The sequence below is a fragment of the Tauraco erythrolophus genome, chromosome 27 (assembly GCF_009769465.1).
Source record: "Tauraco erythrolophus isolate bTauEry1 chromosome 27, bTauEry1.pri, whole genome shotgun sequence".
NCBI lineage: Eukaryota > Metazoa > Chordata > Aves > Musophagiformes > Musophagidae > Tauraco > Tauraco erythrolophus.
The window spans coordinates 4,784,510-4,811,192 of NC_141491.1; the positions used below are offsets into that span (position 1 = coordinate 4,784,510).

General features: G+C 58.1%; 2 protein-coding genes across 2 annotated transcripts; one reads left to right on the forward strand and one right to left on the reverse strand.

Moving 5' to 3' along the window:
- Positions 1 to 19,074: 19,074 nt before the first annotated feature.
- Positions 19,075 to 20,122, reverse strand: CLPS (colipase). The gene is made up of 3 exons (XM_086627400.1): positions 20,027 to 20,122; positions 19,302 to 19,424; positions 19,075 to 19,212 (listed from the first exon to the last, which is right to left on the reverse strand). Exons 1-3 carry the CDS (start codon positions 20,120 to 20,122, stop codon positions 19,075 to 19,077), a joined length of 357 nt encoding a protein of 118 aa, XP_086483526.1.
- Positions 20,123 to 22,101: 1,979 nt separating this feature from the next.
- Positions 22,102 to 25,239, forward strand: LHFPL5 (LHFPL tetraspan subfamily member 5). The gene is made up of 2 exons (XM_009980487.2): positions 22,102 to 22,513; positions 24,983 to 25,239. The coding sequence occupies exons 1-2, from the start codon at positions 22,102 to 22,104 to the stop codon at positions 25,237 to 25,239; spliced, it is 669 nt and encodes a 222-aa protein (XP_009978789.2).
- The last annotated feature ends 1,444 nt before the right edge of the window (positions 25,240 to 26,683 follow it).

Consider the following 26,683-nt stretch of genomic DNA (forward strand, 5'->3'; position numbering starts at 1 on the left):
CTGAGGTTTCAGATGGGAACACCTGAAAAAAATACTATAAAAAAGTGACTTTGGTGACGAGACTCATCATCTCATGAGTATTTATACGTTGGAAAACATGCCACCCGTTACTTCGGAAGAAATTTGTTATGATGAGGCTGGTGAAACACTGGCACAGGCTGCCCAGAGAGGTGGTGGATGCCCCGTCCCTGGAAACATTCAAGGTCAGGTTGGATGGGGTTCTGAGCAACTTGATCTCGTTGAAGATGTCCCTGCTCATGGCTGGGCAGTTGGACTACATGACCTTAAAAGGTCCCTTCCAACCCAAACCATCCTATGACGCTATGATTCGGGCACTCAGATGGTCTCCAAGCCACCGCGGTCCACACTGCCCTGCCACCTCCATGGCCATCCTCTTGGAGATGAGCAAGGAGGCGGTGGTGTCCATCACGGCACGGGCATGCCACCGGCACCGCATGCTGGCTTAGGGCTTCCCAACAACGACCCTGTGCAGCACCAAGGATGCAGCATCCATAACCCATTTATTAAAGACCAGGAGGAGCCCAAAAAAAAGGGGAGCAACTTGCAAAAGAAGTGCCACCACCTGGGGCAGAACCTCCTCAGATCCACCAAGCAGCCACCGCTCGGATGCAGAAGACACATGGGGAGGTGCTGGCTCTGGCTCGCCGGTTGCTAAATCCCACCAAGAGACATCTAAAAATACATCCTACGCGTCCTTCTCGTTATTTTTCCTACGTAAGCAATTAGCGGAGTCATCCAGGGAAGCTGGCCAAGGCGAGCGGGAGGGGAGACGCTCTGCGTCAGCAGCAGTGGGAGGGATGGAGCCCGCAAGACCGACTATGAAGATGTGGTCCACGTTATGAAAGAGCTCGAGACTCCTCCGTCCAGCGAACACGGCTCCAACTAGGTTAGAGCAAAGACCGCGCCGCTCCCACTTATCTCCGGTTTGGAGCGACAGAAGGAGCCTGGCCGGGGTCCAAAATCCCAATTAATTTGAAGCAAAGAGTCGTAAGGGAAAAAAAACCCAAACAAATATCTGCTACACCCCAAGATTTAACCACCAGGGAGCCGGGGGCTGTCACCGAGAGCCGTGCAAGACTGCTGGAGGTGTCGGAGCCCGAACCTTCCCTCTGCGGGACGACGTGTGCTCCGGATACAGGGAGGGGATTCAGGAATTGCCCCCGTGCAAAAGCCTCCGGGGGTTTCCGACACCCCGAGCAGATCCCGCTCTCCCGCTGCTGTTACCCACAAACTTCACGTTGGGAGTCTGTAAATGACGGCAGGAACTTCCACACGCAGAGGATAAAAGCGACGGGAAGGTGATTAAAGAAACCCAGCGCGCCCCAGGAAAGGTGCACGTGGACGACGGGGCGCTTTTGCACGTTTTGGGGCACTTTTGCCCAGTTTGGGGCAGTCTTGCCCAGCTCGATTCTTCTCATTCTGAAGGAAAGTCCCTTGCAGGAGCCTGTAAACCCCCAAAAATGCCTCTGCTGGAGCTTCGAGCCCAACGGCGGGGTCTGGTCCGTGCCCCTGGGCACCCCCTGGGCACTCGTGGCTGGGCACGGGGCTGCCTTGCAGCCGTGAGTTTAATAAACAAGCTTCAAAATCCAGAGGTTTTGACATCTGGACACACCACCTCCTTCAAACGCAACTATTCCAGCACTAATTCGTACGAAACACGTTAAAGAGCTTCTGGCTGAGCCAACAAGGAGGGTCGTGAGTTCAGGAGACTCCTACAGGTGCAGGATTTGTGCTTCCCTCGCACCGGCACACCCCGACCCTCGGCACCGACGTGCGCCCGTTCTCGGCACCGCCAAACCGACGCCAGCTCCTCGAATCTCCCAAAAGCGACAGCAGCTCCATCCTTCCTCCTTGCGAACCCACTGTTCCAACGCCGTCCTGCTGCGCGCTGCCACGAGCCATCCCAAATATTATTTTGCCTCCTCCGGGTGCAGAGAAGCATCGCTGCGACCGATGCCCGTCAGCAAACGAAGGTGCAAGTGATGCCCACGAGCAATTAAGCCACAATCGATGCCCGTGAGCAGTTAAGCCGCCCGCGGCTTTGATCCCGATTTTTATCGCTCCCACGGAAGCAGATATTAATTCAGCTGCTGCTTCAGAAAAATGCACTCTGTGCTTTCTCCGTCTGGTTTTTTACTAGCAGGTTTGACAAAAAGCTTTTTTTCCCCCCTTTTTAAGCTGTGCAGTGGCTGGTGTCTTCCCCACCTTCATCATCCTCTGAGCCCCAAGCGTTTTTCGGGCTGTCTGCAAGCGACGCCAGACACACTCGTGGAAAACTGGGACGAAACGGGAGGATCTCAAAGCCCTTTCCCCTTCGCACATGCCTTTCCAACGAGGATCTTTGCCGTGAAAACGCTGCTCCAGGAGGACGCCCGCCGTACGACACCGGCCCACGCCACGCGGAAATCCACGCCATAAAAACAAATCATTCCTTTTTACAATCCTCTCTCCGTATGGATGTTAGGATCTTCCAGCCCGGAGAAATATGAGAAAATTCAGAGGTGGGGAATGGGATGCAGATGTGCGACCCCGGGCTGAGGACAGGCAGGTATCACACATGGTAGGGTTTCACCGAGTGCACGATCCCGAGCCACGTTTCCTAGAAATCGGCATACCAGGAATTTGCCAGCTCCAAATGGAAACTTCATGTCGCAGATCCCTCCCGGAGGCTGGTGGGAGGGGAAAGGAGAATGCAGGGAAGTCAGGGGGGGAAGAGAAAGGCTGGGGAGGGTTTGGAGGGGTCTCACCTTGCCACCATGTGATGGTTGGAGATGTGAAGGTCCAGGGGGGTCCGGGGAGGTGCCCACTCAGAGACACGGTGGGGATTTTGCACAAACAGCTGGTAAGAAGAGAAAAAAAAATATTAAATAAAGTAATAAAATAAAAAACACACATGTGCTTTACTTCAAAACAGGATTTAAGAAGAAAGGAGAACTGAGATGGTGGTTCCAAGCCACAGACCACGCTCCACCATGGTCAGAAAGGGGTGATGAGGCTGTGGACAAAACCTCCTGTGACAGCTCCTCTGCTCCCCACGGCCACGGGAAGATGCTTTGACTTGCTGTTTCCATAAAACATCAACAAAACAAAAACAAAAAAAAAGGAAAAAAAAAAAGGCTGTACTCTGTCCAACTTTTTTATTGACCGTTGCTGAAAGTCAGGATGCAAATTAAAAGGATGGAAAAATAAGAGCTGACTGCTCTGGGGTTTGTTTTTTAAGACCCACTTAGCACAAAGCGCTTTCGCTTCCACGGCACCGCAACGGCCCTAAAAGCTTCGGATTGCAACACCGGAGGGAGTTGCTTTAAAAATGCAAAGGTCAGGCTGAAACCCAGCAAGTCTAAAAGCACAGGGAGGAGACACAGGGCTCTAAATCCCAGTCCCCACCACCTCGAATCCCAGTCCCCATCACCCTGAATCCCAGTCCCCACCACCTCGAATCCCAGTCCCCACCACCCCGAATCCCGGTCCCCACCACCCCGAATCCCAGTCCCCCGTGGGCAGCAGCACAGGGATGCAGCTCCATCCTCCAGCCCCGGCACACCCGCCGACAGATAACGAAGAACGACCCAATTAGCGCAGCGGCTGGGCTCTCTCCACCGTCCCACCGCGGTTTCGCTTCCCCCTTGATCACAAAAAACTATTTTTTTCCCTAATAAAATATCAACTTACTGAGCGAACCACCTCCGTGCAGCAGGAGAAGGGAAGAGCGGAGCAGGGATTTTCCCCGGACAAGGGTGTTTTAAGACGTCTGTAACAGCAGCCTGCGGAGCAGAGAGCCAGGGAGACGGCGTTTGAGTCGGGAATAAATTAAAATCGGGATTTCTAAGAAAATATGACCTTCTTAAGCCCGACAAGGCAGCTCCACGTAATCCTCAGCTCCATCCCAACACATAAGGATGCACCCAGACACTGAGAGCCGTTTCTCACACTCACGCATCACCGCTTGAATTAAAAATTAACTTTTTTTTTTTTTTAAATAAATCCTGGCCACTTTTTTCCCCCTCCCCTCCTTTAAAATAAATAGGGAAGCCGTAAATTGAAGTTATCCCTCGCTGAGTAAGACTCGCATGGATTGATTTACTTCCCAGCGCGCGCGTTGTGCAAGCAGCGAACATCCCGGCGGGCCGCTCGTGGCGACTTTTATTCAAACAAAAAACCAAAATGCAAACAGAGCTGCTGTAATTGCCCAGCACCATGACGAACCTCCGTCGCGCCCAGGACGAACTGGGACTAACTGGGGACTGAACCAAACTCCCTGGTCTGCTTTATCCACCAAACAGTTGCTGCTCCAGGGTTAACTCCTGCTCATGGAGACCCTGGTACCCCCCCAGCATCCTCTGAGCATCCCCTGAGAATCCTCCGAGTATCCCACCCCCCAGCATGCCGATGCCACCCACCCCATGGCATCGCATCCCCTCTCAGCACAGGACATCCCAGACAGGGATGCGGTCACCTTGATCCCAATCCACCTCTGGAGGACCAGAGGGTACCGGTGCTTGAGCAGCAAAGGGAGGTTTTTAAGTAATTAAGAGAATAACGAAGGGAAAAAAGGAAACTACTGCATGCGGCTCGCTTAAATATGACGGTATGTGCTCCTGTCACACTTGCTTAATCCTTTTGCCTAGCTCGTGTTTTTAAGCTTCTGAAGTGGTTTTAGTTAAAACCCCAAGTCGTAACTAATTTTTTTTTTTTTTTTTTTTTTTTCCAATATGTTGAATAAGAGGCTGCCCTCAAGTTTCAGCTGCAGCGAGAGGAAGAGGCGAGCAGGCCAGCTCGCTGCTCCCTGCCAGAATAAATATTTCACCAGAAAGCAGGATGGGTTCAGCCCGTCTGCATCCCCCAGGAGCGGGGCGAGCGCACCCGCACCAGCCACACGCAAAAGATTTTCCGAAAGGGATTTCGTTTTTCCACCCCCCCCCCCCCAGTTTACAACACAAACCCATTCAAACTACTCTGGCTCTTTCCCCTGGTTATCTAGCAAGGCACCAGCAAGGAAATGCTTGCTCGGTGGTTTTTCCTTGGTTGCTCCTAAGTAAGAAACGGCAACAACGGAGCTTTTTTGGACTCGACTCTTGCGAGCATCCCGTCAGCAGCCCACGGTCCCCCCCAGCGCAGGTACCCAGAGGCACAACACCCTCCACTTCAATGTGAAAATGGAAAAAAAAACCAAGAAATATATATATATTTTTTCCCTCCTCCTTTAATCTAAAAGGCAAACTTTTTTTGCTTGAGAAAGCAAAACCCATAAATATTTACGGGTTGTTGCTCTTCCAAGGAGAGAAGGTGCCAGGGACAGGATGCGGTCGAGGGTTTTACACACCGATGCTCCACAGCTCCTATCCCACTTGCCCCCAAAGCTGTCCCCAGCAAGGATTTCAGCTGCCCCTACCACAAAAAATCATGACAAGCCTCTGCCACAAGCACCATATCCCAAAAATAGTGGAAAAAGCAGGAACACCGGAGCAGGCAGCCAAACCTCTGCTCTCCATTCAGCTGGGAGAGGCACCAGCCTGCACCCATCCTGCTCCTGGAGGGGCTGACACAGCCTCGGATGGTGGTGAAAAAGAAACAGTAATTAAAAATATGATAATAATAAACGTATAAAAGCTGCTCCACACCTGCCTGAGGTTCTGGGGAGGCGGCTGGCAGAGGGGCCGAGCGCAGCATCCCGACCAGCTCGGTGGCCACTGTGCACAGACGCTCACGTAACAGCAGGGAATGCAATTTCCTAATGCTTTCATAAATTAGGATTATGTAACTGGAGGAGAAAAAAAAAAAATATAAAAAAATACAATAATATAGCCAAGCAGGTTATATAAACCATCTTTAAAAAGCGAGAAAGTACTTGACATCCCACTACCCACTCCTTGGCACCCTCTAACTGTTGGGTTTTTTTTTTTTATTGCCATGGAAAACGAGCAGGTTCCTTTTCATCGTGGCGTCTGCCTCGGTCAAAACAACCGGGGAGAACAGACCCGGCCAGGCTTTTCGGGATACTGGAAAAAAATATTCCACCTCTGGCTATTCAATGTGAAGTTCCCCTCCCTGTCCAGAGCATCCTGGTAAAGCTTGATCCCTTCCCGGGGCAGCTCGGAGCATCCTCCCGGGAACAGCTATGCCAACACCCAGCAAATTCAACTTTAAGAAACAGCTTGGGGGAACTAAAATAACTACAAAATGGGAATAAACAAGAAACGCCTTGTTTGCCAATTCTGCTCTAATTTAGCCTTTTCTTCAGAACCAATCTGACAATTAAACACGGATTTATTTCTTTTCTTTTTTTTTTTTTATTTTCATTTCAAAAAGCATCTTGTTGCTCGCAACAGTTTTAGGGGTTTCTCCAACCAACCTTCAGCCAGGTGACCCTAAACCACAGCAACCCGCCGGCAGCGGAAACGCCGCATTTAACCACTTATTCCCCGCGCCCGAGGGCTCGGCGGCATCTCGAGAGCCCCGCTGCCAAATTCCATGGGGGATCCCCAACTCGGCATCCGGCATTGCCGCTGGCAGCACCGCACACCCAGGAATAACCCGGCACCGAGACCTTTTTTATAGCTGCGTGTGCACCCGATGGTCCATAAATGCCAAATTATATTGGGCGAACGGCAACTCCCGGCGTGTCGGGAAACACCAGCCTGTTCCCGCGCCAAATCCGGGTTTCTTGGAGAGGACAAAGAAACGCCGTGAGCGGCCAAACTGATGGATGGGGGACCAGGACCAGGATCATCGTGGGGGATGCTAAGAGGTGCAGGGGGCTCGGGAAGCTGCGGCTTTGGAGCGGAAACACGTGTGTCCCGGCTGTGCACACGCGTGTCACACGCGTGAGCATCGCTCGAGGACGGGGAGGGGGCGCGCACCCTGCCAGGGCTCCTCGCCGGGACGGGGGTCACATCCTGGAGATGATGCTCTTGGAGACGCGGTGCCTCCTACGGCTCATTTTACGGAATTATGTGATTAAGTTTAACGTAAATCAAAAAATACTTTTTGAAACAGGAATACTTTCAACGAGGCTGATTTTCTAAGAGTGATGTTACTCTTTATAAACAGGGGACATCACAGGCAGAAGAGGATTTAATTGCAGTCCCTCAGCATCCCCCCTCTTCACCACTGACAGTTACTTTACTACTATTTTCCTAATTTTCCAATACAGAAATCAGAAATTCATATTTCAACCACAACTACTGATTATGGAAAAAGCTGGTTGGCTCCGTGACAAACAAGTTACATGAACAACTTGTACGTTAAGAGCACTGGTGGCCACTTCCTTACGCCCACTAACGTACAGCAGAAAAATAAACCAACCTTTGGTAGGTAATTTATTATTTCCCCGGGATACGCGTGAGAGCGGCGCGAGCTCCGCAGCTCCCTCAAGGGGCTGCAAAAACTTTATATAAATATATATAACAGAGTGAATATAAAATCAAATATAAAATAGTATAAAAGTATAAATAATAGAATGAATTATTCTCCAAATACTTCATAAAATACTCTCCGTCCTGAGCCAGCTCGGAGAGCCACGGCCAGACAGAGCGAGGGGGTCCTGGTGCTGGGTATCTCAAGCCTTACAGCAAACTTTCTTCTGCAAGCTGGCAATTAAAACGTGCCTAATTACACAGCAGTGATGTTCTCAAAAGATGTAGTTTGGTTTTTACTCAGGAATTGTCCTTATTTTCTGGCTCGTCCCAGCAGGGAGATGCTCTAACAGCACTGGGAAAGGATCTCAAGATAATTCGAGCGTGTGCTGGGCAAACACAGCCTTGGGAAGGTATGATTATTTGCTTTTATTTTTTTTAAAAAGAAGAAAAAATAATTCCACAAGCTGTGATCCTAGCAGACACCTCTGCTCCAGGTAGGATGGTAAATGCAAGCAGCCCACATTGTACCAGCCTTCCTCCCCGAGCCCCCTCCAGCACCAGTCCCGCTCCCTCCTCCAAACCCAAAACCACCAGAGAGGCCACATGCTGTCGTCCCTCCCAGCAAGTTTTGGCAGAAGCGATAACTTCTCCCCCAGTTCCCCAGAAATTTGCTTTTTTTCCCTCACATCATCACGTGTCTTCTCCAGCATGAGCCTCACCTGCTTCATCACCCCAAAATCCCCCCAGGACGTCCCCAGCTGCCCCTTCCTCCACCAGCACCCCATCACCACCCGGTCCCGTGAGCGCCCAGCTCCATCACACGCTCACCTTCCTCTGGCATCACCCATCACGTCATGGGGTTGAGGACCAGCATCCCACCAAGGGACCCCAACATCCCACCGAGGGACCCCAGCATCCCCACCGAGGGACCCCAGCATCCCACTTTTGGGCTACAAAACTCCCTCAGCACCACTGGAAAGTTAATCCTGCCCAGCCTCACACCCCTGGTCAACCCCTTGCTGGCGGCAGCCGTCACTCCCTCTGTTTCAGTGGTATTTCTGTCCCCCTCCTCGCGGTTTCGTCCCATCTCTGGGGTACCAGGTGGGAAATAAAACCCGAGCATCTCCGAGTCGCAACATCGCTGCTGACCCAAACCCACCACATCCCATAAAAGCCAAATATAGACCCTGTCAGACAGATTGAATTATTTTCTTCCCCCTCCCAGCCCTTCGCAGGGCAGGGAAGGGGACAGGAGGGATGGAGTAGGGATGCAGTTTCCCCACGTTTTAAAGGAAGGAGCAATTTGTGCTTTCAACTTTCCTTTTTTAACTTCTAATCCCAGTTTCCTGGCTGGATTTGATGCCCCAATGATGTCCCAAATCCACCTCGACAGTTTAACAACTCCTTACAGAGAGACACCATTTAAACTCTACTTTTAAAACCCTGAAGCATCAGGTCCTGGTAGGTTTTTTTTCCTTCATTTTTCGAGGTTTTTTTTCACTGACAGTGGCACGACGGCACAGCGAGGACAGAAACGTGCCTGCAACATCGGAGCCTCGGCTGGAAACCACCGCCGATGGACGTAACCCCTGCGAGCTCTTATAGCTCCTCGAGCAAAATTCTCTTTCCTGGTAAAAGCAAGTTCACCCGAACTTGCAGCAGCTTTGCAAGAGATTTTGTGCCCAGAGAGGCGGGAAAAACAGCAGGAGCTTCAAAAAAACAGTCACGGTTACCTTGTGCAATCACTTACACCTCCTGCCAATGGAACTATACGTCTGTGCATACGCCCTATAGGGGACTTTGGGGAGGTGGCATTAAAGGAACCCGACAGCCGAGCCCAGGGGCCTCGGGAAAGTGGGAAAAGGAAAATCCCCTCCCTGGAGCACCGGCCCGCTGGCACAAACGGCGGGACACGGACCCCCGCCTGGTGCGACCCCATCCCGCCGATGCCACCTCGTCCCCATCCCAGTGCTCCCAGCAACGCTCGGGCACCTTCTGTACTAACTCCCCCCGCACATCCCCTGCACTGGGGTGGGGACCCCCACACCGCAGTAGCAGCTGGGGGCACCATCCCCTTCCCCACGCGACTCCCCAGCCCCACGCAGGACCCCAGTGCCCCCCGCCCAGCCCCACGCACGCCTCCCTCCAACCCCACACTGCCCCCCGCTATATCCCCACACGGACCTACGGTATTTCTCCAGCCCCACGCAGCCCCCCCGCAGCCCCACGCAGGGCACCCCCGAGCCTCCCCCCAGCCCCACGCCGCACCCACGCGGACGCCCCCAGCCCCACGCAGGGCTCCCCCCGGCCCCACGGAGGGTCCCCCATCACCCCCGGCCCCACGCACGGCCCCACCTGCCGCCGCCCCACGCTCCGCCGCCGCCGCCCGGCTCCGAGTGGCCCCGCTCGCCCGCGCCGGCCCATTCTCCCCGGCCGCCACGCCACGCCCCCCCGCCCGCGTCCCATTGGTCCCTCCGCCTGCCCGTCTCGGCGACGGCTCCCGCTGCGCCTTCTCATTGGCTCGAGTGGCGGGAGTATGCAAATCAGAGCGTTCTCCCCGCCCCCCTGGCGGGCCGGCTCGCCCCGCCCGCCTCGCGCACTTGCCGGGGGCAGCGGCGGCGAAGCCGGGCGGGAAGTGGGGCCGGGGGGCGGCCCCGTGCAGTGTTCCCGGGGGGTCCCCGGCCCCCGGCAGTGCTCCCGGGGGGTCCCCGGCCCCGGACAGTGCCCCCGGGGGGGTGCGGCCCCGTGCAGTGCCCCCGGGGGGGGCCTGATGCCATGTAATGCTCCGGGGGGGGCACCAGCCCTGTGCAGCGTCCCGCAGGAGGGGGGTTACTGGCCCGGTGCAATGCCCCGGGGGGGTCCCCAGCTCCGTGCAATACCCTTGGGGGGTCCCCAACCCCGTGCAATGCCCCGGGGGGGTCCCCAGTCCCGTGCAGTGCCCCGGTGGGTTCCCTGCCCCGTGCAATGCCTTTTGGGGGGGTGCTCAGCCCAGTACAATGCGCCGGGGGGGGTGTCGGCCCCACGCAGTGCTCCAAGGACACCTCGGCCCCAGGCAGTGCCCCAGGGTTCCCCCAGCCCTGAGCAGTTCCCCTGGGGGGGAAACAGCGTTGTGCAGCCCCCTTCAAGGGCATCCCAGCCCCAGAAAGACCAACCACGCAATGTCCCGGAGATGCCCCAGCCCCATGCAACACCCCGCGAGTACCCCAACCCCATGTAACCTTCTCGAGGTTTATTAAGGGAAATAATCCCACAAGAAAGCAGATAACGGTCTCCCACAGCTGGCGACGGGGAGGCGCGGGTTTGGAGGACACGCCGGCTGCTGGGACACAGAAATGTTCCCATTCAGGATGGAGGAGATAAGATTTTTGTTAAGAGCTGCTTCAAAAATACCCCCGAGATTAGAAATAAAAGTGTGTTTGCAATTAAACATCCCATCCCTGCTCGTGCATGTTCAGCTAATTGCAGCGTCTGAGCCGAAAAGGGGCTGGGGGACCTCACTGGGGCATCAAATCCAGCCTGGAAACCGGGATTCGAGTTAAAAAAGAAAAGTTGAAAGCATAAAAAAAAGAAAGGTAGGAGGGGTGGATCACGGGGCAGATTTAAAACACAGCATCTCCCGGTGTTTTTATATCGTGTTTGTTTTTACCAGGCTTGTGTTGGAGCTGGTGCCCGCAGCTCCCAACCTGCACCCCAATTCCTACGTGTTGATCCCACAAACTCCCCAGGGCCGGGCTTAAGGCAGCGCTGCCCTGACGGATACCTGCTCACAGGTCTGCTCTTTGCTGCTGAAGTTGATTTTCCCAGCAGTAATTTAGACACCGATGGCACTCATCGGAAATCCAGACTTAAAATTAAAGCCCATTTTAGAAAAAAATAAAAGATTTATTTTCACATTTCATTTCTCCCTCTCTAAAATAACCCAGCTAAATCTTGCATTTTGGTTTTAAACATTTCCCGCCCAGCCTCCGACAGCTTTATATTTCCATTTGCCAAACAAATATTGTGGGTTTCCAGTATGGGCAAACCCCCCAGCTTAGATAACACCCAAGCCCTGAAAAATCCCATGGGGCTGACAGCAGCGGGGGGGGGGGTCCAGCCTGCTTTGCTTTTGCACCATAAAACCACTAAATTTGTTTGCTGGCAGAGAAAAAGAAAAGCAAAATAGGATAGGAAGAAAGTACCAGAGTGGGGTTTTTTTAAAAGACACCTTCCAAATCACCACGATATCAGTGCTGGACTCCCTGACTCACTCCGCTTTCTTGGGTGGTGGGATGCCTGAACCCCCCCGCCCCAGTGCCAGGGTCCGCCCCGTTCCCCCCATCCCTGTAACACAACCTGGAGGAAATCTGCTCCATAAATAATCCCGGCCGGCTTCAGGGCGGCTGCCAGGGGCACTGCTTGTTCCCCCTCACCATCCAGCTGGCTGCACATGTCCTGTCCCAGCCCTGCACCCACTGCGCGGCCGTCACCCAGCCCCGAAAGGACGTGGGGTCCAGGGGAAAGCCTTGCCCCCCACCAGAATCGAGGAGCAAAGTCTGGAGACCCCCCCTCTGCCAGCGATATCCCTCCCTGAGCCGGCCCCTGAGCACCTTGTGTGATGTGACAGCAGCAATTCCTGAAAAAGAGAAAAAAAATAAAAAAGAAAAGAAATTAAAATAAAACAGAGGATATTTTTATTCATCCTTGTCTTCTGCTAAAAATAACCGGCGTTAATCTGCCTTGAGAGCGCCGGGAGGAGAGGCGTCCCTCCGCCCCGGCTTCGCGTCTGAAAGCTGCATCAGTGAATCTCTCGAGTGCGTTGGAGAGCGGAGGAAATGGGTTTCTCCTCGTTTCCTTCTGCGTATGACGGTACAAATCGATGGCCCCGGGCGTAAATCGATGGCCCTGGGGCAGATGACCTGCAGCACGGTCCTCCCCCCCTCCCGGAAGGACCGAATCCATCCTTCCCCCCGCTCCCCAGATACCCACTCACTGCCCATTTTGGGGAGCAAAGCAGCTTTTTGCAGCCTGATGATGCTGTGGCTTCCCCCCACTGCACCCCGCGGCACGGGCACCCCTCCGAGGGGCCGGTTTGTCACCCGGGGCGGGGGGGTGCAGCGTGGCGGGAGCGCGGTGGCGGGGAGCCGGGTGTTTACGGGAGGCACAGGCGGGTGTTGCACAACAGGCAGCAGAGTACAGGAGTACACCAGGACACCGTGTCCTCGACGCCCGCCGTAGGTGCAGCTGCGCCGGCGGCAGGGACAGACGGTGGGGACACGGAGGCGGGATGCACAGGGGGGGCAGTGGGGCAAGACCACCCGCTTGGTGTGGGGGTTTTTGATGCAGGGGGTGCAAAGCAGCCAGCACACTGCTTTCTGCATGAATTTCCCCCAAATCTTCCTACCGGACAGGCGGCGGGAGGGACACCGGGTGCCCTCGTTGGGCCTGGCCAGTGGCAAGCGGCCGGATCCAGCCTGGGGTGATCCCTTCTCTGGCTGTGACCCCCCTCGCTTTGCTCTGGCTCATGGCTCCTGCAATTAATTTTTACCAGTAAAGGGGCCAACGCATCCCCAGCACATGGGGGGACCCCTGGAACAGCCCCTGCTCCATCACAGGCCTGATCCTGCCCGATCCCCTCCAGTGTGTCCAGGGTTGGCCCTTTCCCCATCTATTTCCAATCCATAAATTTCTGGGTTGTGATCCCAACATCGGCACCCGTTGCAAGAACCCTCATGCAAGCAGGAATTGGGGGGGCACCTCCAGCCAGAGGCTTTGCTGGGGGCTGGATCCGTCCCTGAGTCCCCATCTCCCCCATGGCACATTTTCCCAGGCACGGGGACGGCTTTTGCCTGCTGAAGGGACACAAATATTTTCCTGGATTATTTCCTCACTTGGGAAAAAGGTGGAAAAACCCGGCTGGAGATGAGCAGGGGAGCATGGGCAAGGTCCAGGGCTCCCCCAGCCCCATTGGAGATCCAACCCCGGACAAGTGAGGGCAGGATGCAGCGGGGCCGGAGCGGGGAGGATAAATAAAGTCCGGCTTTGCCGTCCTGGCCTGGGGCCACTTCTAACACAAAGTACATTCCGGTCTGGACGTAACGAACTGTACCAGCCTCTGCCGGGGCGGGTGGCCGGGGGCAGCCAGGGCTCCCCGCCAGCCCCGCCACCCTGGGGGTGCTGGGGTGGGGGGAGCGGAGGGTGCTGTACCCCCAGGGATGCTCAGCCGTGAGGCTGTGCCGTGTGGCGGGGATGCTCCTGCCGCAGGGATCAGTACCCCAAAAACATCCTGAGGAGATCCCCCCTCCCTGGGTGACTGTTGGGTGCCTGGGGAGCCCCGGGGTGGGGGGGGACACCGGGCAAGGGACATCACTGCACCCGGCAGGGACACGCACAAGCGTGACTCAGGCCAGTGTTACGGTTGCAGTTCCGCCTCCCCCACCCCCCCCCCCAAAAAAAAAAAAAGCAAAAAAACCCAAACCAAAAACCCAGCAACCCCCACCCCTCAGCTCCCGGGGCTTTGCTCCCGGCCGCAGCATCGCCAGCCCCACCAGCGGCATCCACGGAGCCCGGAGGGGCCGTCCCGGTACCGGCCCCGGCCCCGGGAGCCGAGCCCTGCCCCTGCCCGGAGCCGCACCGGGCGGGCGGGCGGGCACGGTGCCAGGCGCCCGGCGTGGGGACGCGATGTACCGGCCGCGGGAGCGCCGGGAACAGCCTGACTCAGCAGCCGGGGCGGCGGGTGCGCGCCGCTGCCAGAGACAGCGCTCCGCTGGGCCGGCCGGCGGCCGCGGCCCTGCCCGGCATGGGGGGCGCCGGGGGGGGGCCGCTGCCTCCGGGCACGCAGGCAGGAAACCCCCTGCCTGCTGCGGGCGAGACCCGCCAAGCAGCTGCCCCCCCCCCTCCCCCCGCCCCGTACCCCCGAGCTGGATGGTGGGGATGGGGTGGCCACCAGTATCACCGCCTTCCAGCATCCCCCCCAGCAGCCACTCCCAGCACCCCTCCAGCACCCACCCCCAGCACCCCCCCCAACTTCCCCCCCCAGTATCGCCACCATAATCTCCTGAGTATCCCTCCCCCAGCATCCCCTATAGTGTGTCCCCAGCATCTCCACCATCATCCCCCACAACACCCCCCAAGACCCCCCTGCATTTCCCCCCCTGTATTTCCCCCCACCCCCTGTGCTGGCCCACTCCCCCAGCCCAGCTCACCAGCATTTTCCACTTGCGCCCCGCTGGAAAGCACCAGGAGGGGTTCATGGAGGTGTATGGGGGGCCTGGATGTCCCCCCCATGGCCACCTCTGCGTCCCCGTGTCCCACTTGCAACCTCCTCTACTGCCCTGAGCTGGGCAGTTCTCAGCCCTTAGCTGCTCTGGGCTGGGGGAGCATCCTCAAGGGACCCCCGCTCCTGGCCACGCTCCCAGTCCCAAAGGCAACCACAAGGATGGAGGGAGGATGGGGACCCCCGCACCAGGTTTTGGGGTCCCCAGTGCTGAGCTGGTCCCTGCCCTCCTGCCAGGTCTTTCCCCTCTCCCAGCCTCAGGGAAAAAAAAAATCCGAGCGGAAAAACAGGAGAGCATCTGACATTGTTCCCTCCGTCACATGTGAAGGCGAAGCCGGAGAGGCCGGGAAAAATCTTCCAACAATTGGTTTTGGCAAGAAGAGGCAAACCAGAGCTTTTCATGAATTTCATTTTTTGTTGTTGTTGCTAGAAAGGTTGTGCTGCCTCCAGCGAGATGTCGGAGGGCGGCTTCTCGCCAGCTCCAGCCCTGACCCACCTCCCCGGGCTGGTGCAAACCTGGCCCGAGTTTAGGAAAAGCCACCAGGGAGGTGCAGGATCGGGCCCCCGCATCCCTGAGGGCTGCAGTTGGGTGCGTGGGTGGGGGGTCTGCACCCTGTTGTGCCCTACGACTCAGACCTGCCTTGGGGGCTTCACTGCTGCGGGGTCAGGTTGAGGTGTCCCATGTCAGCACTGGGACAGACTGGGGCATCCCGCTGGGGGACCCCGAGCCCCCAGTGCTGGCTGGGGTGTCCCACATCCCGCAGGGACATGCTTCATCCCCGCGGCTCCTGCCCTGTGCCCGCAGCCACCACCACCAGCCAAAAGCCACCGTGGCCAAGGGACACCCCGAGAGTGGCCACCGCCCCCCAGGCTACACCAGCCACCGCCTTGCGATGCCCTGACCAAAACCGGGGGGAAAAATGTCATCCAGGGGGGAGAAAAATAAAACCCAGCCCCAAAAGCAAGCGGCCAGCCCCAGATCCCTCTGGGCACCCCTAAAAACCTCTGGGACACCCCCAAATGCCTCCGTGCCCCCCCAGACACCGCTGGGCAGCCCCTTGGGCACGTTCCTGCAGCATGAGCCTCCCACAAAGCGCTGGCATCCCCAGCACCCTCCAACCCAAACCCCACGAGACGCCCCTGACCCTGCCGCAGGATCAGGCCCCTGCATGGCACCAGTCTGCGGCAAACTGGGGAGGGGGGATCAGGCTGTGCTTGGGGTCTCCCCCCCCCCAAATCACTGCCCCAAGCTGGGTGTTACTGGGCTGCTGACTGCCCAGGCTCCTCCGTGGGGCCGGGGACAGCTCAGGCCCCCCCAAAAAGCATTTACCCCCCAAGGGCTGGCAGCCCCCTTGCCCACAGAGCAAAAGCTGCAGGATCAACTCCCCCACCCCTGGACCCCCTTTTTTGGGGGGGCTTTGGCAGAGTTGGGAGGGTGCTTCTTGTTTGAGGGGGGGTGTCCTTGCTGGGGGTGTCTGCGAGGATGGGCATTGGGTGGGCACCCCAGTGGAGACCCCCACCCTGCACCCACAGCTCGTGCTGGTACAGAGTGGGGGGGGAGCACAGTGAATTGGGGGTGCAAGGACACCCCAGGATGGGCAACAACAGGAGGTTCAAGCGCGTCCTTGCAGAAATACAGCAGAAATTAGGAAGAATAAGAGAAAAAGGCGCCGGTTTGCAAAAAAAAGGGTTAAAGCAGCGCAGAGGAGAAGAGGTGAAGGCCGAGGGCTGGCGGAAAGGGGGGGGGGCGGGGGGGGGGGAAGAGAGAGGGAGGAGGGAGGTTGGGGAGAGGGAGCGCAGCGGCTCTGCGAGAACATCCTGTACCCTCCTGGTAAAACAGACCGGAGGGGGGTGGGGGGGAACCGGGGAGGGGGGAGGACAGCGTCGGGGGGGGGGCAGGAAAACCTTCCACACACAACCCCCCCCCAAGGTGTAAAGATAGGGGGAGCACCCCATGGGTGAGCAGGCAGGGATGGGGGTGCGAAATTGATTGAGGGGTGTCCCCCCCTGCGTGAAAGTCCTCGGCGGGGGGGTGGGGAGGTTATGGGGGTGGGGGGTGCAACACCCCCCCTGGGTTGCATCCCCCACCCCCCTACCCCCCCTTCTGCCGGGGACAAGGATGTTCATAACCCCCCCCCCCACCTCCCAGCTTAGGGTGCCCCCACCCTGATTGGGGGGCCCCCCCGGGGCTGGCAGCACCCCACAGGCTCCGGGGCCCCTTCCTGTGTTTGTTAAGACGCCGTGAGTCAGGCGTCTGGTTTTTCGGTTTAAGCCAATATTTACCAGCCGAGAGCTGCCAAAATAAAGCCAATAAAAATAGGGCTGAAATTAGGGGGGGGCCCATTCATGTGTTCCCCCACCCCACCTCAGCCACCCCATTCTCACCCCTCCAGTGCACCCATCTTCCTCCTGCCAACATAAGGACACCCCAAAATATGGGGACACTCCAAAATCCTCATCATATATACCAGGACATCATATACACCATGTGTTGCCCCCCCCCCCCATATTCCCCCCGCTCCCAGTATCACCCCTTTTTAGGAAGGGAGTGACCCCCAAAGCAGCTCCCAAGGGGTGTCTGGGCTGTGGGGCTGGGTGCATTTCATGCCCCCTCCCCCCCGAGGTTGAGCTGCCCCTGGGGCTGGGGCTGGGGTCCCCAGGGCTGGGGGGGTCCCCAGGGCTGGGGGGGGGGTCCCAGGCTGTGGGTGCGGTGCGGCTGCCCTCTGCTGGTCCCGGCACGGCCAGGGCCCCGGTGCTGGCCGCATCCTGCCCATGGTGAGGATACCGAGCGCTGGGTGAGGCTGGTCCCAGTGTCCCCAGTATGTGCCCTGGGTGATGGCAGCCTCTCCAGGGTGCTCCTCGCTGGCGGGGAACGGCAAGGGGGGGCTGAGGACCCCACGCAGATGACGAGGCCAAGGAGAGACCCGTGTCCCTTATCCCCTGCCCCATGGCCCCTGTCCCCTCGCTGTGCCTGCGGGTGCCCGTCTGCCACAGAAGAGGGGCTGCCATCCCCATCCCCATCCCTGTCCTGGTCCCCATCTCTGTTCCCATTCCCATCTTTCTCCAAGCCTCATCCTGCACCCATAAGGACATGGACCTGGTGGCACTCCTGCCAGGACCACGGAGACCCTCCAGGCTTTCACCACCCACCACGAGTTCAAAACAAAGATCCAGGTCAGCGTTTCCCCCTCTGGCAGCTCCGCTGAGCCAGGCTTGCAGGGACCTGCAGGTCTCTGGAGAATCCTCTGCCTTGTCCCCACGCTGCCCCCCATGTCCCCCCCTCAATGGGGACCCCCCAGCCGTGCCACCCTCCCACCTGCATCCCCGGTGTTTCTGCAGGTGCAGATCCTCAAGCTGCTGGTCACCCTTATCCTGGAAGGAAAGTTTCCTGGAGGACATCCTCAGCGGCCCCCGGCCCCCCACAGCCCCCTCACCCAGCGCAGAGCCGCCATGGGGTGCCCAGCCCCCCGGGGCGATGGGGAGCGGCGCTGTGGGTGCCTGGTGCCCATTCTGCCCCCAGGGACAGAAACGACATGGGATGAAGACGGCACTGGAGAAGCCAAGAACCCCCCCTCCAGTGACCCCCTCACCTCCTGCTGCCCCCCCAGCTCTGCCAGCCGGGTGCCTCCTCTTCCTCACCCTCTCGCAGCACATCTGCACTCCCTCCCCATGCCCAAACCGCTGGCTCCGAGCTGGGCATCATCCACCCTCCCCTGCAGCCCACTCTGCCCAGGGCACAGCTCCATCGGGGACAGAGTTAAGGGGATTTGCTGCCTCGCTGCCAGCTCAGGCTGCTCCTGGCACCACGTCTCCCCAGCTCTGTCCCGAATTCCCGAAGCCCCTGTGCATCTCGCAGCTGGAGAAGCTGCTCTACGAGGTGCTGGCGGTGCTGCACGAGGGGCCCCCATGGCACGTACGAGGTCCTTTTCAGGGAGGGCTCTCACCCGGCTGACCACCTCCTGGCCACAGCTTCCCACCCCGAGCACGTGCAGCTCCTGGCACGGCGGAGGCGGCCACGACCACTGAGCACCCACAGCTTCAGCACCACCTTCAAGACCCTCTTCTCCGGTGACCAGAAGAGCCACCGCAGCAAATAAACCGAGTCAGGCACCGAGTGCTGCACCCCTGCCCTGCACCCCCTTTGCTAACACTCCCCCCGAGCAGAGCTCCCCCCACGGCTGGCCCAGCCCGGGTTATTACACGATTGCATATGATGTGCGTGCCCATATAGGTAATGCCATCGAGTCCTCGTGGCTTTTTCTGGGACCTTCTGGCCCCACACCGAGTGAAAACGCCGGCTCGCAGCGTGGCAGAAGATGCTCTTTACTCAAACCCCCCGCCCTGCACCCAGAGCAGCACGGGCAGGTCCGGGCATCCGTGGGGAGGGGGAAAGGCAGGGTGGCAGGGGCAGCACGGGGGGCATTGGGGGGGTCTCTTCCTTCACCGTGACTCACTGGTGTCCCCGGGGTCCTTGCAGATGCCGAAGTTGGTGTTGGTGATGGAGCCCACGAGGGTCTTATCAGCGTCGCAGGTCAAACCGCTCTCGCAGGGACACTTGTAGTAGACTCCATAGAGGCTCTGCGGGGAACCAAGGCATGGTGCAGCGTGGGGGACGTGTCCCCATCCCCGTCCCCGTCCCCCTCCCCAGGAGCAGGGGGTGCACGTACCGTCGGGGAGCACTCCTGGGTCTCGGCCGCCTTCGGCAAGCATCGGGCCAGGCTCAGGCTGCTGCTGTGCTGGCAGCAGCCGCTCTTGCACTGGACGCTCTGCAGGCACAGCTCCCCGGTGTCCTGCACCGCACAGGGCATGAGCACCAGGTCCCTCTCTGTCCCCCGTCCCCCTTAATCCCCCCTGACCGTGGGTCTGGGGGGGTTTGGGTGGGTGTCGGACACCAGCTCTGCCTTTCCGCTGGGGCTCGGCACTGCTGCCAGCACGCCCGAGCCTCCCACCCTGCAGGATTTCCTCGATCTGGCCCGAAATACCACCCGCTGAAGTGCTGTTTTCTGCTGGGCTCATACATCACAGGGAAAGCGTCCCCCCACTCCGCGTTCCCTGCGAGCCCCCCAGGGAGGGCATCTTACCTGGCACAGGCAGCTGAGAGCTTCGGTCCCATCCACTGTCAGGCTTCCCTGTCCCTTTTTACAGCTGCTTTCCCAGGCTGCGAGATGACTCACAACCCCAGGAAACCCAGCACACCATCCCCACCTGCCTCAGTTTCCCCAGTCACAATAAGTTTTTCTCTAAGCAGCTGCAGCTGTCACGCCGGGGCTCCCCCACGTAGCTGCCAAAGCCACCACGGACCTCTCCAACCCCCCGCTGTGCCCCATGCCCCATTGCAGCACTCAGGGGGTACCCCCGGCTGCAGCAAGGATGGGGTTAGTGCTCCTCTTACCAAGTTGAAGATGAGCCCTCGCTCGTGGGGCGCGGGCAGGGCTGGGGCCAGGAGCAGCAGAGCCAGGAGCAGGCAGGGGAGCACCACGTTGGCCATGGTGGGCTCGCTCGTGCCTTCGCCACGAAGCCGGCGGGCGCTTTATAGCCGGCGTCTCCATCAGCTGATGCAGCTGCTCCTATCACACCCCAACTCGTGGCATTGGGGCAGCACCACAACGCCCTGACCAGGGCAGGAAAACGTCGATGCCCGCGCTGCCAGGTGGTGCCACGATGGGGGTGTCTCACCCCGTCCTGCACTGGTGACGCCAACCTGCTCTTTGGCAGCTCCTTTGGCCCAAGCCAAAGTAAATTAAGAGCCCTCCTGCTCTTCCCTGGGGAGAAATTCCAGTCCTCCCTCCTCTCCTTCACCGTGGCTGCATCCATCCCCAGATCCTCCACTGCTTGGACGTTATGACCACAAGAAACCCGCTCGAGAGAGCCCAAAGTGTGGCAGGAGCAGGCCCACCCCCCTGCAGGCCCACCCCCTTGCGGGCATCCCACCAGCCTTGCTCGGTGCTCCAGAGCCCACTGGTGCCCCCATCCCACGGGCTGTCACCACACCAGATGTTTCCTCTCGGGGTTCCAGTGCTTGGGGGACGCGGCTGACGAAAACGAAACAGCCCTGGGAACGGCACAGCTTTTCGCGCCCACGTTGCCCGGGCTGCTCTTGGCAATGATTAACACCCGGGCAGCCCTGGCCTTCGGCAGCCGTGGGGGTGACGCTGAGGCTGGCACTGGCTGCGGGGTGGCTGGCACGCTGGCACGTGGCATCTGGACTCCACAGCAGGAGCTGAGCCTCTGTGGCCTCTCGGGATGCAAGACAGATGTGGCTTCTGGGGAAAGGTCCCAAGGTGGCCATAAGTGCCCGCAGCCTGTCCGGGCAGGCTCCAGGGCTGCCCATACTCCTCTGGCAGCAGGACACTGGCTGGCAACTCGGGGTGTCCTGGCAGCAGCCCTTTCCCTTTCTGCAGTGGGGCTGTGGGGACGGTCCCCTCCCGCCTGCATCCCCAGCCAGCCCTGGAGCTGACAGGAGGGTCCAGGGGCACCCGCAGCCCCACGCCCCAATGATGCAGCACCCCATGCACTCCCCTCCAGTGGAAAAAGCCCCTGGTGACAGCAGCTGGGAGGGCAAGGGGAGCAGCTGAGGGGGCACAGAATTTGGGACACATCCCAGGACACACAGCACAGCCCAGGTGGATCCTGGGGAGCACAGCCCAGCCCCTGGCACGTTGTGGGGCGCATGTTGTGGGGCAAGACACATCCTGGGGCACGTACACATCCTGACACACACCCTGGGGGTGCACGGCTCATCCTGGGGCACACAGCAGTGCACAAAGCGTGTGCCAGGGAGCACAGCAGGGTGCAGGATGCATCCCAGGGTGTATCCTGGGGTGCACGTGGGGGACATCACTCTCATCCTACAGGCACCGGGCACATCCAAGGACACACGATGGAGGCACAGGGTGTATCCCGGGGGAGCACCCCAGGGATACAGAGCCCAGCCTAGGGGCACATCCCAGGGGTGCATCCTTCGGGTACAGGGCGCATCCTGGGGGCATGGGGCCCATCCCATGTGCACGGGGCTCACCCTGAGGGCATATCCTGGGGGGCACAGGGTGCATCCCAGGGATTTATCCTGGGGGACACCGGGCACATCCCGGGGGACACTGGGCGCATCCCAGGGGGATATCCCGGGGGTGCGTCCCGGGCGCACGGGGCTCACTCCGGGGGCGTATTCGGGGGCCACAGGGTCCATCCCAGCGGACACGGGGCTCATCCCGGGGGCGCATCCCGAGCCGCGCCGCCCGGCTCCTCCCGAACGCTCCCGCGGCTCGGGGCGGGGGGGTCGCGCCGGCTCCTCCCGGGTTCTCCCCGTCTCGCTGGAGGCGCGGGGGGCGCGGGGGGAGTCGCGCCGCCGTCCCCCGGGGCGGTCCAGCCGCAGCGCCCGCCGCCGCCGCCGCTCTCGGCCGGGGCGGGGCAGCGCCGGGCGCCCCGGGGAGCGGTGCCGGTGCCGGTGCCAGCGCCGGTGCCCCCGCCATGCCCAAGCTGCTGCCCGCGCAGGAGGCGGCGCGGATCTACCACACCAACTACGTGAGGAACGCGCGGGCCATGGGCGTGCTCTGGGCCCTCTTCACCCTCTGCTTCTCCATCCTGATGGTGGTGACCTTCATCCAGCCCTACTGGATCGGCGACAGCATCGACACGCCGCAGGCCGGTTACTTCGGCCTCTTCTCCTACTGCATCGGCAACGCGCTCACCGGCGAGCTCATCTGCAAGGGCAGCCCCCTCGACTTCGGCACCATCCCCTCCAGTGCCTTCAAAACCGCCATGTTCTTCGTAGGCATCTCCACCTTCCTCATCATCGGCTCCATCCTCTGCTTCAGCCTCTTCTTCTTCTGCAACGCGGCCACCGTCTATAAAGTCTGTGCCTGGATGCAGCTGGCAGCAGGTGAGCGGGGCCGAGGTGATGACTGGGGGGGCCGGAGCTGCTTTTCCCTCTCTGCCCCCACCTTGACTCTGCTGGGGGTGGGGGCTGGCCAGAAAAGGGACACCAGCATAACCTCCATGCTCCATTTGCTCCCCCTTACTGGATACCAGTGGGGAATTTGCAGAAAGTAAAGCCTGTCAGAGCAGCTGAGACCCGTCAGACTCGCTGCACGTGGGCGATGCTCCCCTGCCACGCGCTGCTGCAAAACCACATGGCACCAACGGCCCCGCCACGGCCCGTCCCTGCTTACCTGGGGGGGGTTTTCCCTTGGCCATCGCCCAACGCCGTCGCTCCTGCTCTGCCCCGTGGTGCAGTGGGGTTGTGGCTTCAGAGCATCAGTCCAAGAGCACTGAATGCTCCCCGGTCTGTTAGGGATGCTGCAGGAATTAGTGAGGGAAACGGTGATGACGTTTCCTGGGTTATCTGGTGCCTGCGATACCTCCTGCAGCAACCAGTAACTCCCTGAGCTCAGGGGAAGACATATGGGGGAGGTGGAACAGGAGGAGGGGACTGATTATAGGATTTGATATCATCACCCACGTTTTCCTGCTTTTCCGCTCATCCTTATATCCCTCCACTCATCCCTACGGATCTCCAGCCTTTGCCATCCCTCCCCCAATGCAGCAAGACACCCGAGACGCCCGGTAACCCAGCTCTGGCATTCGAAACCTCAGCTGAAACCCAAGCCAGCCCTTTGCTGCTCCTGAATCATTCATACTGGGACCGGCAGGAGCCCCCGCCATCCCCGGACACCCCAGCTGAATCCTTGTGGGAGGACGGCTGTGGGATCGGGGTTGCTCCAGTTCCCGGCTAAAGAAACGAGCTCAAGCAAAGATTTAGATAAGAGGCTTGGGGCAGCTCAGCCTCCCAGGGAGCTGGAGCAGGGAAAAGCTTTGCTGTCATATTTGGGGCTTTTACGTACACTTTTGTGCTGGATGGGGGAGAGAAAGCCGGCCCAGGAAGCTGCAGCCATGTGGATGAGCCCAAATTGTCCCCAACATCCCAGTGTCTCTGCACCAGACAGGCTCTCGGGGGCTTTCGAGCCGTCACCGAGCAAGGCAGGTGCTGCTGCATTTCTGGAAGTTATTTTTAAAAAGGGGACAGGTGACACACGGATCCATTTTCTGGTCTTTGCTCCGCACCAGTGTGCGTTTTCACAGGAGAAGTGATTTCTTTCCAGCTTCCCCCATCTCTCCATGCCTCTCCTCTCCGGTAGCTACAGGCAAGAGTAATTAAATATAGGAGAAACCAGCTGCTGCTCAATGAAGAGAAATGCTCTCTGCAGACTGAGGAAGCTGCCCGCTGGCCCTGCCACTCTCCTGTCCCCAAACCAAGGGAAAAAAAACATCAGCAAAGGATGAGGCAACCACCCTAGAAGTGTTTTTTGGTTTACTGAGCATCCAGTAACAGAGAAAAGGCACCAGTATAGGGCAGGGAGCATCTCACTGCTGCAAGAGGCTGCGGATGTCCACGAAGGGTAGGGACAAACAGCTGCTCATCCAGAGCTCCCACCATGAGGTTGTTTCTGGCAGGTCTGGAGGTCCTCCCACCTGCACAAAAAGGTATAAAGGACCAGTTACTCCCATGCTCTGCACCAGGATAACAGCAAAGGATGCAAAGAGTCTATGTTAATCACATCCCAAAGCCTTGCAGACGAGCTCAACTCTTCTCCCTATCCAACTTGGTCACTTTCATCCAGCAAATACAATTTCTCTGAGCATGTGGGGAAAAAAAACCACTTCTGAGCTTTTCGGACATGAGCCACTTGGCAGAAGACGGCCCTTCGGCAGCTCGCGCTGGGTTTGGTGCAAGTCCCGTGGCAAAGCCGCACAGGGGACGTGCCGAGGGCCCCGCGGCCGGGCTGGAGCCGCCGTCGAGGTCGCGTGTGCCGGGGTCGGGCGATGAGAGCGGCCGCAGGAGGAGCCGGTGGCTCCAGGCCGGGCTGGAACCACGGCAGCTGAACAAGCAGAATTAATCTGCCGGCAAAGCCGCTGCCTTGGCAAAGCATAAGCTGAAATCCAGCTACGCACGGGGCGAAACCAAGGATCTCCACCTCGCGCAGACTAAATCCATCCCAGTTTTGTTGGGAGAAAATATTTCTTTAGAGAGACAGGGCCAGGGATGTGTGCGGAGGCAGGAGAGGTGTTGCCTCGGCAACGCGGCGATGGGAGATGCTGCCGCAGCGTGTCCTTGACAGGGAGCAGCGTGTTGAGCCGTATCCTGCTCCTCCCCGGCTGCAGCAGCGTGAACGGAGCTGAGCCCATCTGTGATGGGCAACTGCAGGGCATGGGCAACCGTTAAGCCTAGTCAGCTGGTCCAGAGCATTTTCTCTCTTTGTAGCGTCGTGCTGGTGGCTGGACGCAGCCGTGCCGTGCTCCTCCATGAGCAGTATGAGCTCATGGCTGCTGGAACATCTCCCTCTCTCCGCAGCTACCGGGCTGATGATCGGCTGCCTGATCTACCCCGACGGCTGGGACTCGAGCGAGGTGAAGCGCATGTGCGGGGACAAGACGGACAAGTACACGCTGGGCGCCTGCACCGTGCGCTGGGCGTACATCCTCTGCATCATCGGCATCCTCGACGCTCTCATCCTCTCCTTCCTGGCCTTCGTGCTGGGCAACCGGCAGGACAACCTCCTCCCGTCTGATTTTAAAGTGGAAAATAAAGGTAAAAGCAGCCGGGGCTGAGCTTTGAGCTCCCGTCCCACAAGGGATCACTATTTTTTGGTGACTTCTTCCAGTGGGAGAAGCAGGAGAGCCATGATCATCACGCTGCAGGTAAAAACACACCTGCATCTTCATCATTATTCCCACACCTCATTAACACAGTAATTATCTTGTTTTACAGAAGAGGGCAATGACTGACAGCTGATCAGCACGTAAGTGATTTTTAATTTCTTCCGAGCACACATAATGCCACTGCTGTTATTTTGAGGATGACTAAAGGATTGACAACTGCATGGGCTTTTGGTGCTATGGTCACACTGGTTTCAGTTGTGGTTACATGGGAAGTAGTCTTTGCTTTGCCTCCTGAAACCAGGAGAATGTAACTCTTGCCAAGTGACCAAAAAAAAAATAACCCAGCCAACCTTAAAATTTGAAGCCATGCTCCTTTCAGCGACAACTGACCTTTTCTTTCTCTTCCCAGGGACACCGAGAACTCTTCTTCCATCAGCCTTTTCTTTAAAGTGACTTTTCCAGCAGCTTTAAACTTAGCAACTTGGTGGATTTTCTACAGCTGCTCTTCCCACCTAAGGGCCACTATGGACTCACCGCTCTCGTGGAGTTTGTTTGATGGGAAGAGCCCAAACCAGCACAGGTTTTATTTGAGTGCATCAGCAAACCCAGGGAAAAGGGAAGGGATGGCGATTTGCTGCTTCCTGGGGTTTGTACATCTTCTTTCAAGGAAATTACTTCTGAATAAAAAAAGAAGTTATCTTTTTGGATTTTGTGCTGGTCTCCCTGGGGCAAGGGGAGTCCTCTGTGTCCCACGTTGCCCTTGTCCTTGAAAAAACACAACACAGCCAACTCCTAGCGAAGCCATGAATCAGCTTCCCCACTCTGGGCACCAATAACCAGACAGTTAAAAAAAGACACTTTTCTGGGGGGGAAAAAAAAAAGCGAACAAACAAAAAATAATCTGCTGGGCTGCAGCAGGCCTGGGACAATTCCTGCAAACCACAGCAGATGGTGCCAGTCAGCACGGACTCACTGCCCCACCTCACCTGCCCATTAATCCCATTAATCCATCGTTTCTCATCCCATCCAATGCCCCCAGCGACAGCCTTCGGCACAGTCCGTTTGTGCAAGTGGCACACCGTCCTGTCCAGCTCTTACCTGGCTGGAACCCCAAATTAGCCTGGATTAGGGTTTTCATTCCTACTTGCTGTAATTTGTTGGTTCCTGCAGTAGCCAAATCGATTCAGTTGTAACCAGCACCTTCTAGTTTCATGCTTCCCTCTAAAAAAGTCTGTGGGAAGGTTTTGTTAAGACTCTTTGCGAGCAAAGAGAGCAGAGAGATGACAGACTTGGAGGAAAACATTTTAGAACAGAAAAATTCCAGCAGTTGTCCAGCTATGGACTACCTTTCTCCTCTTTTTAAAACATATCACAATACCAGCAACAAAATCTT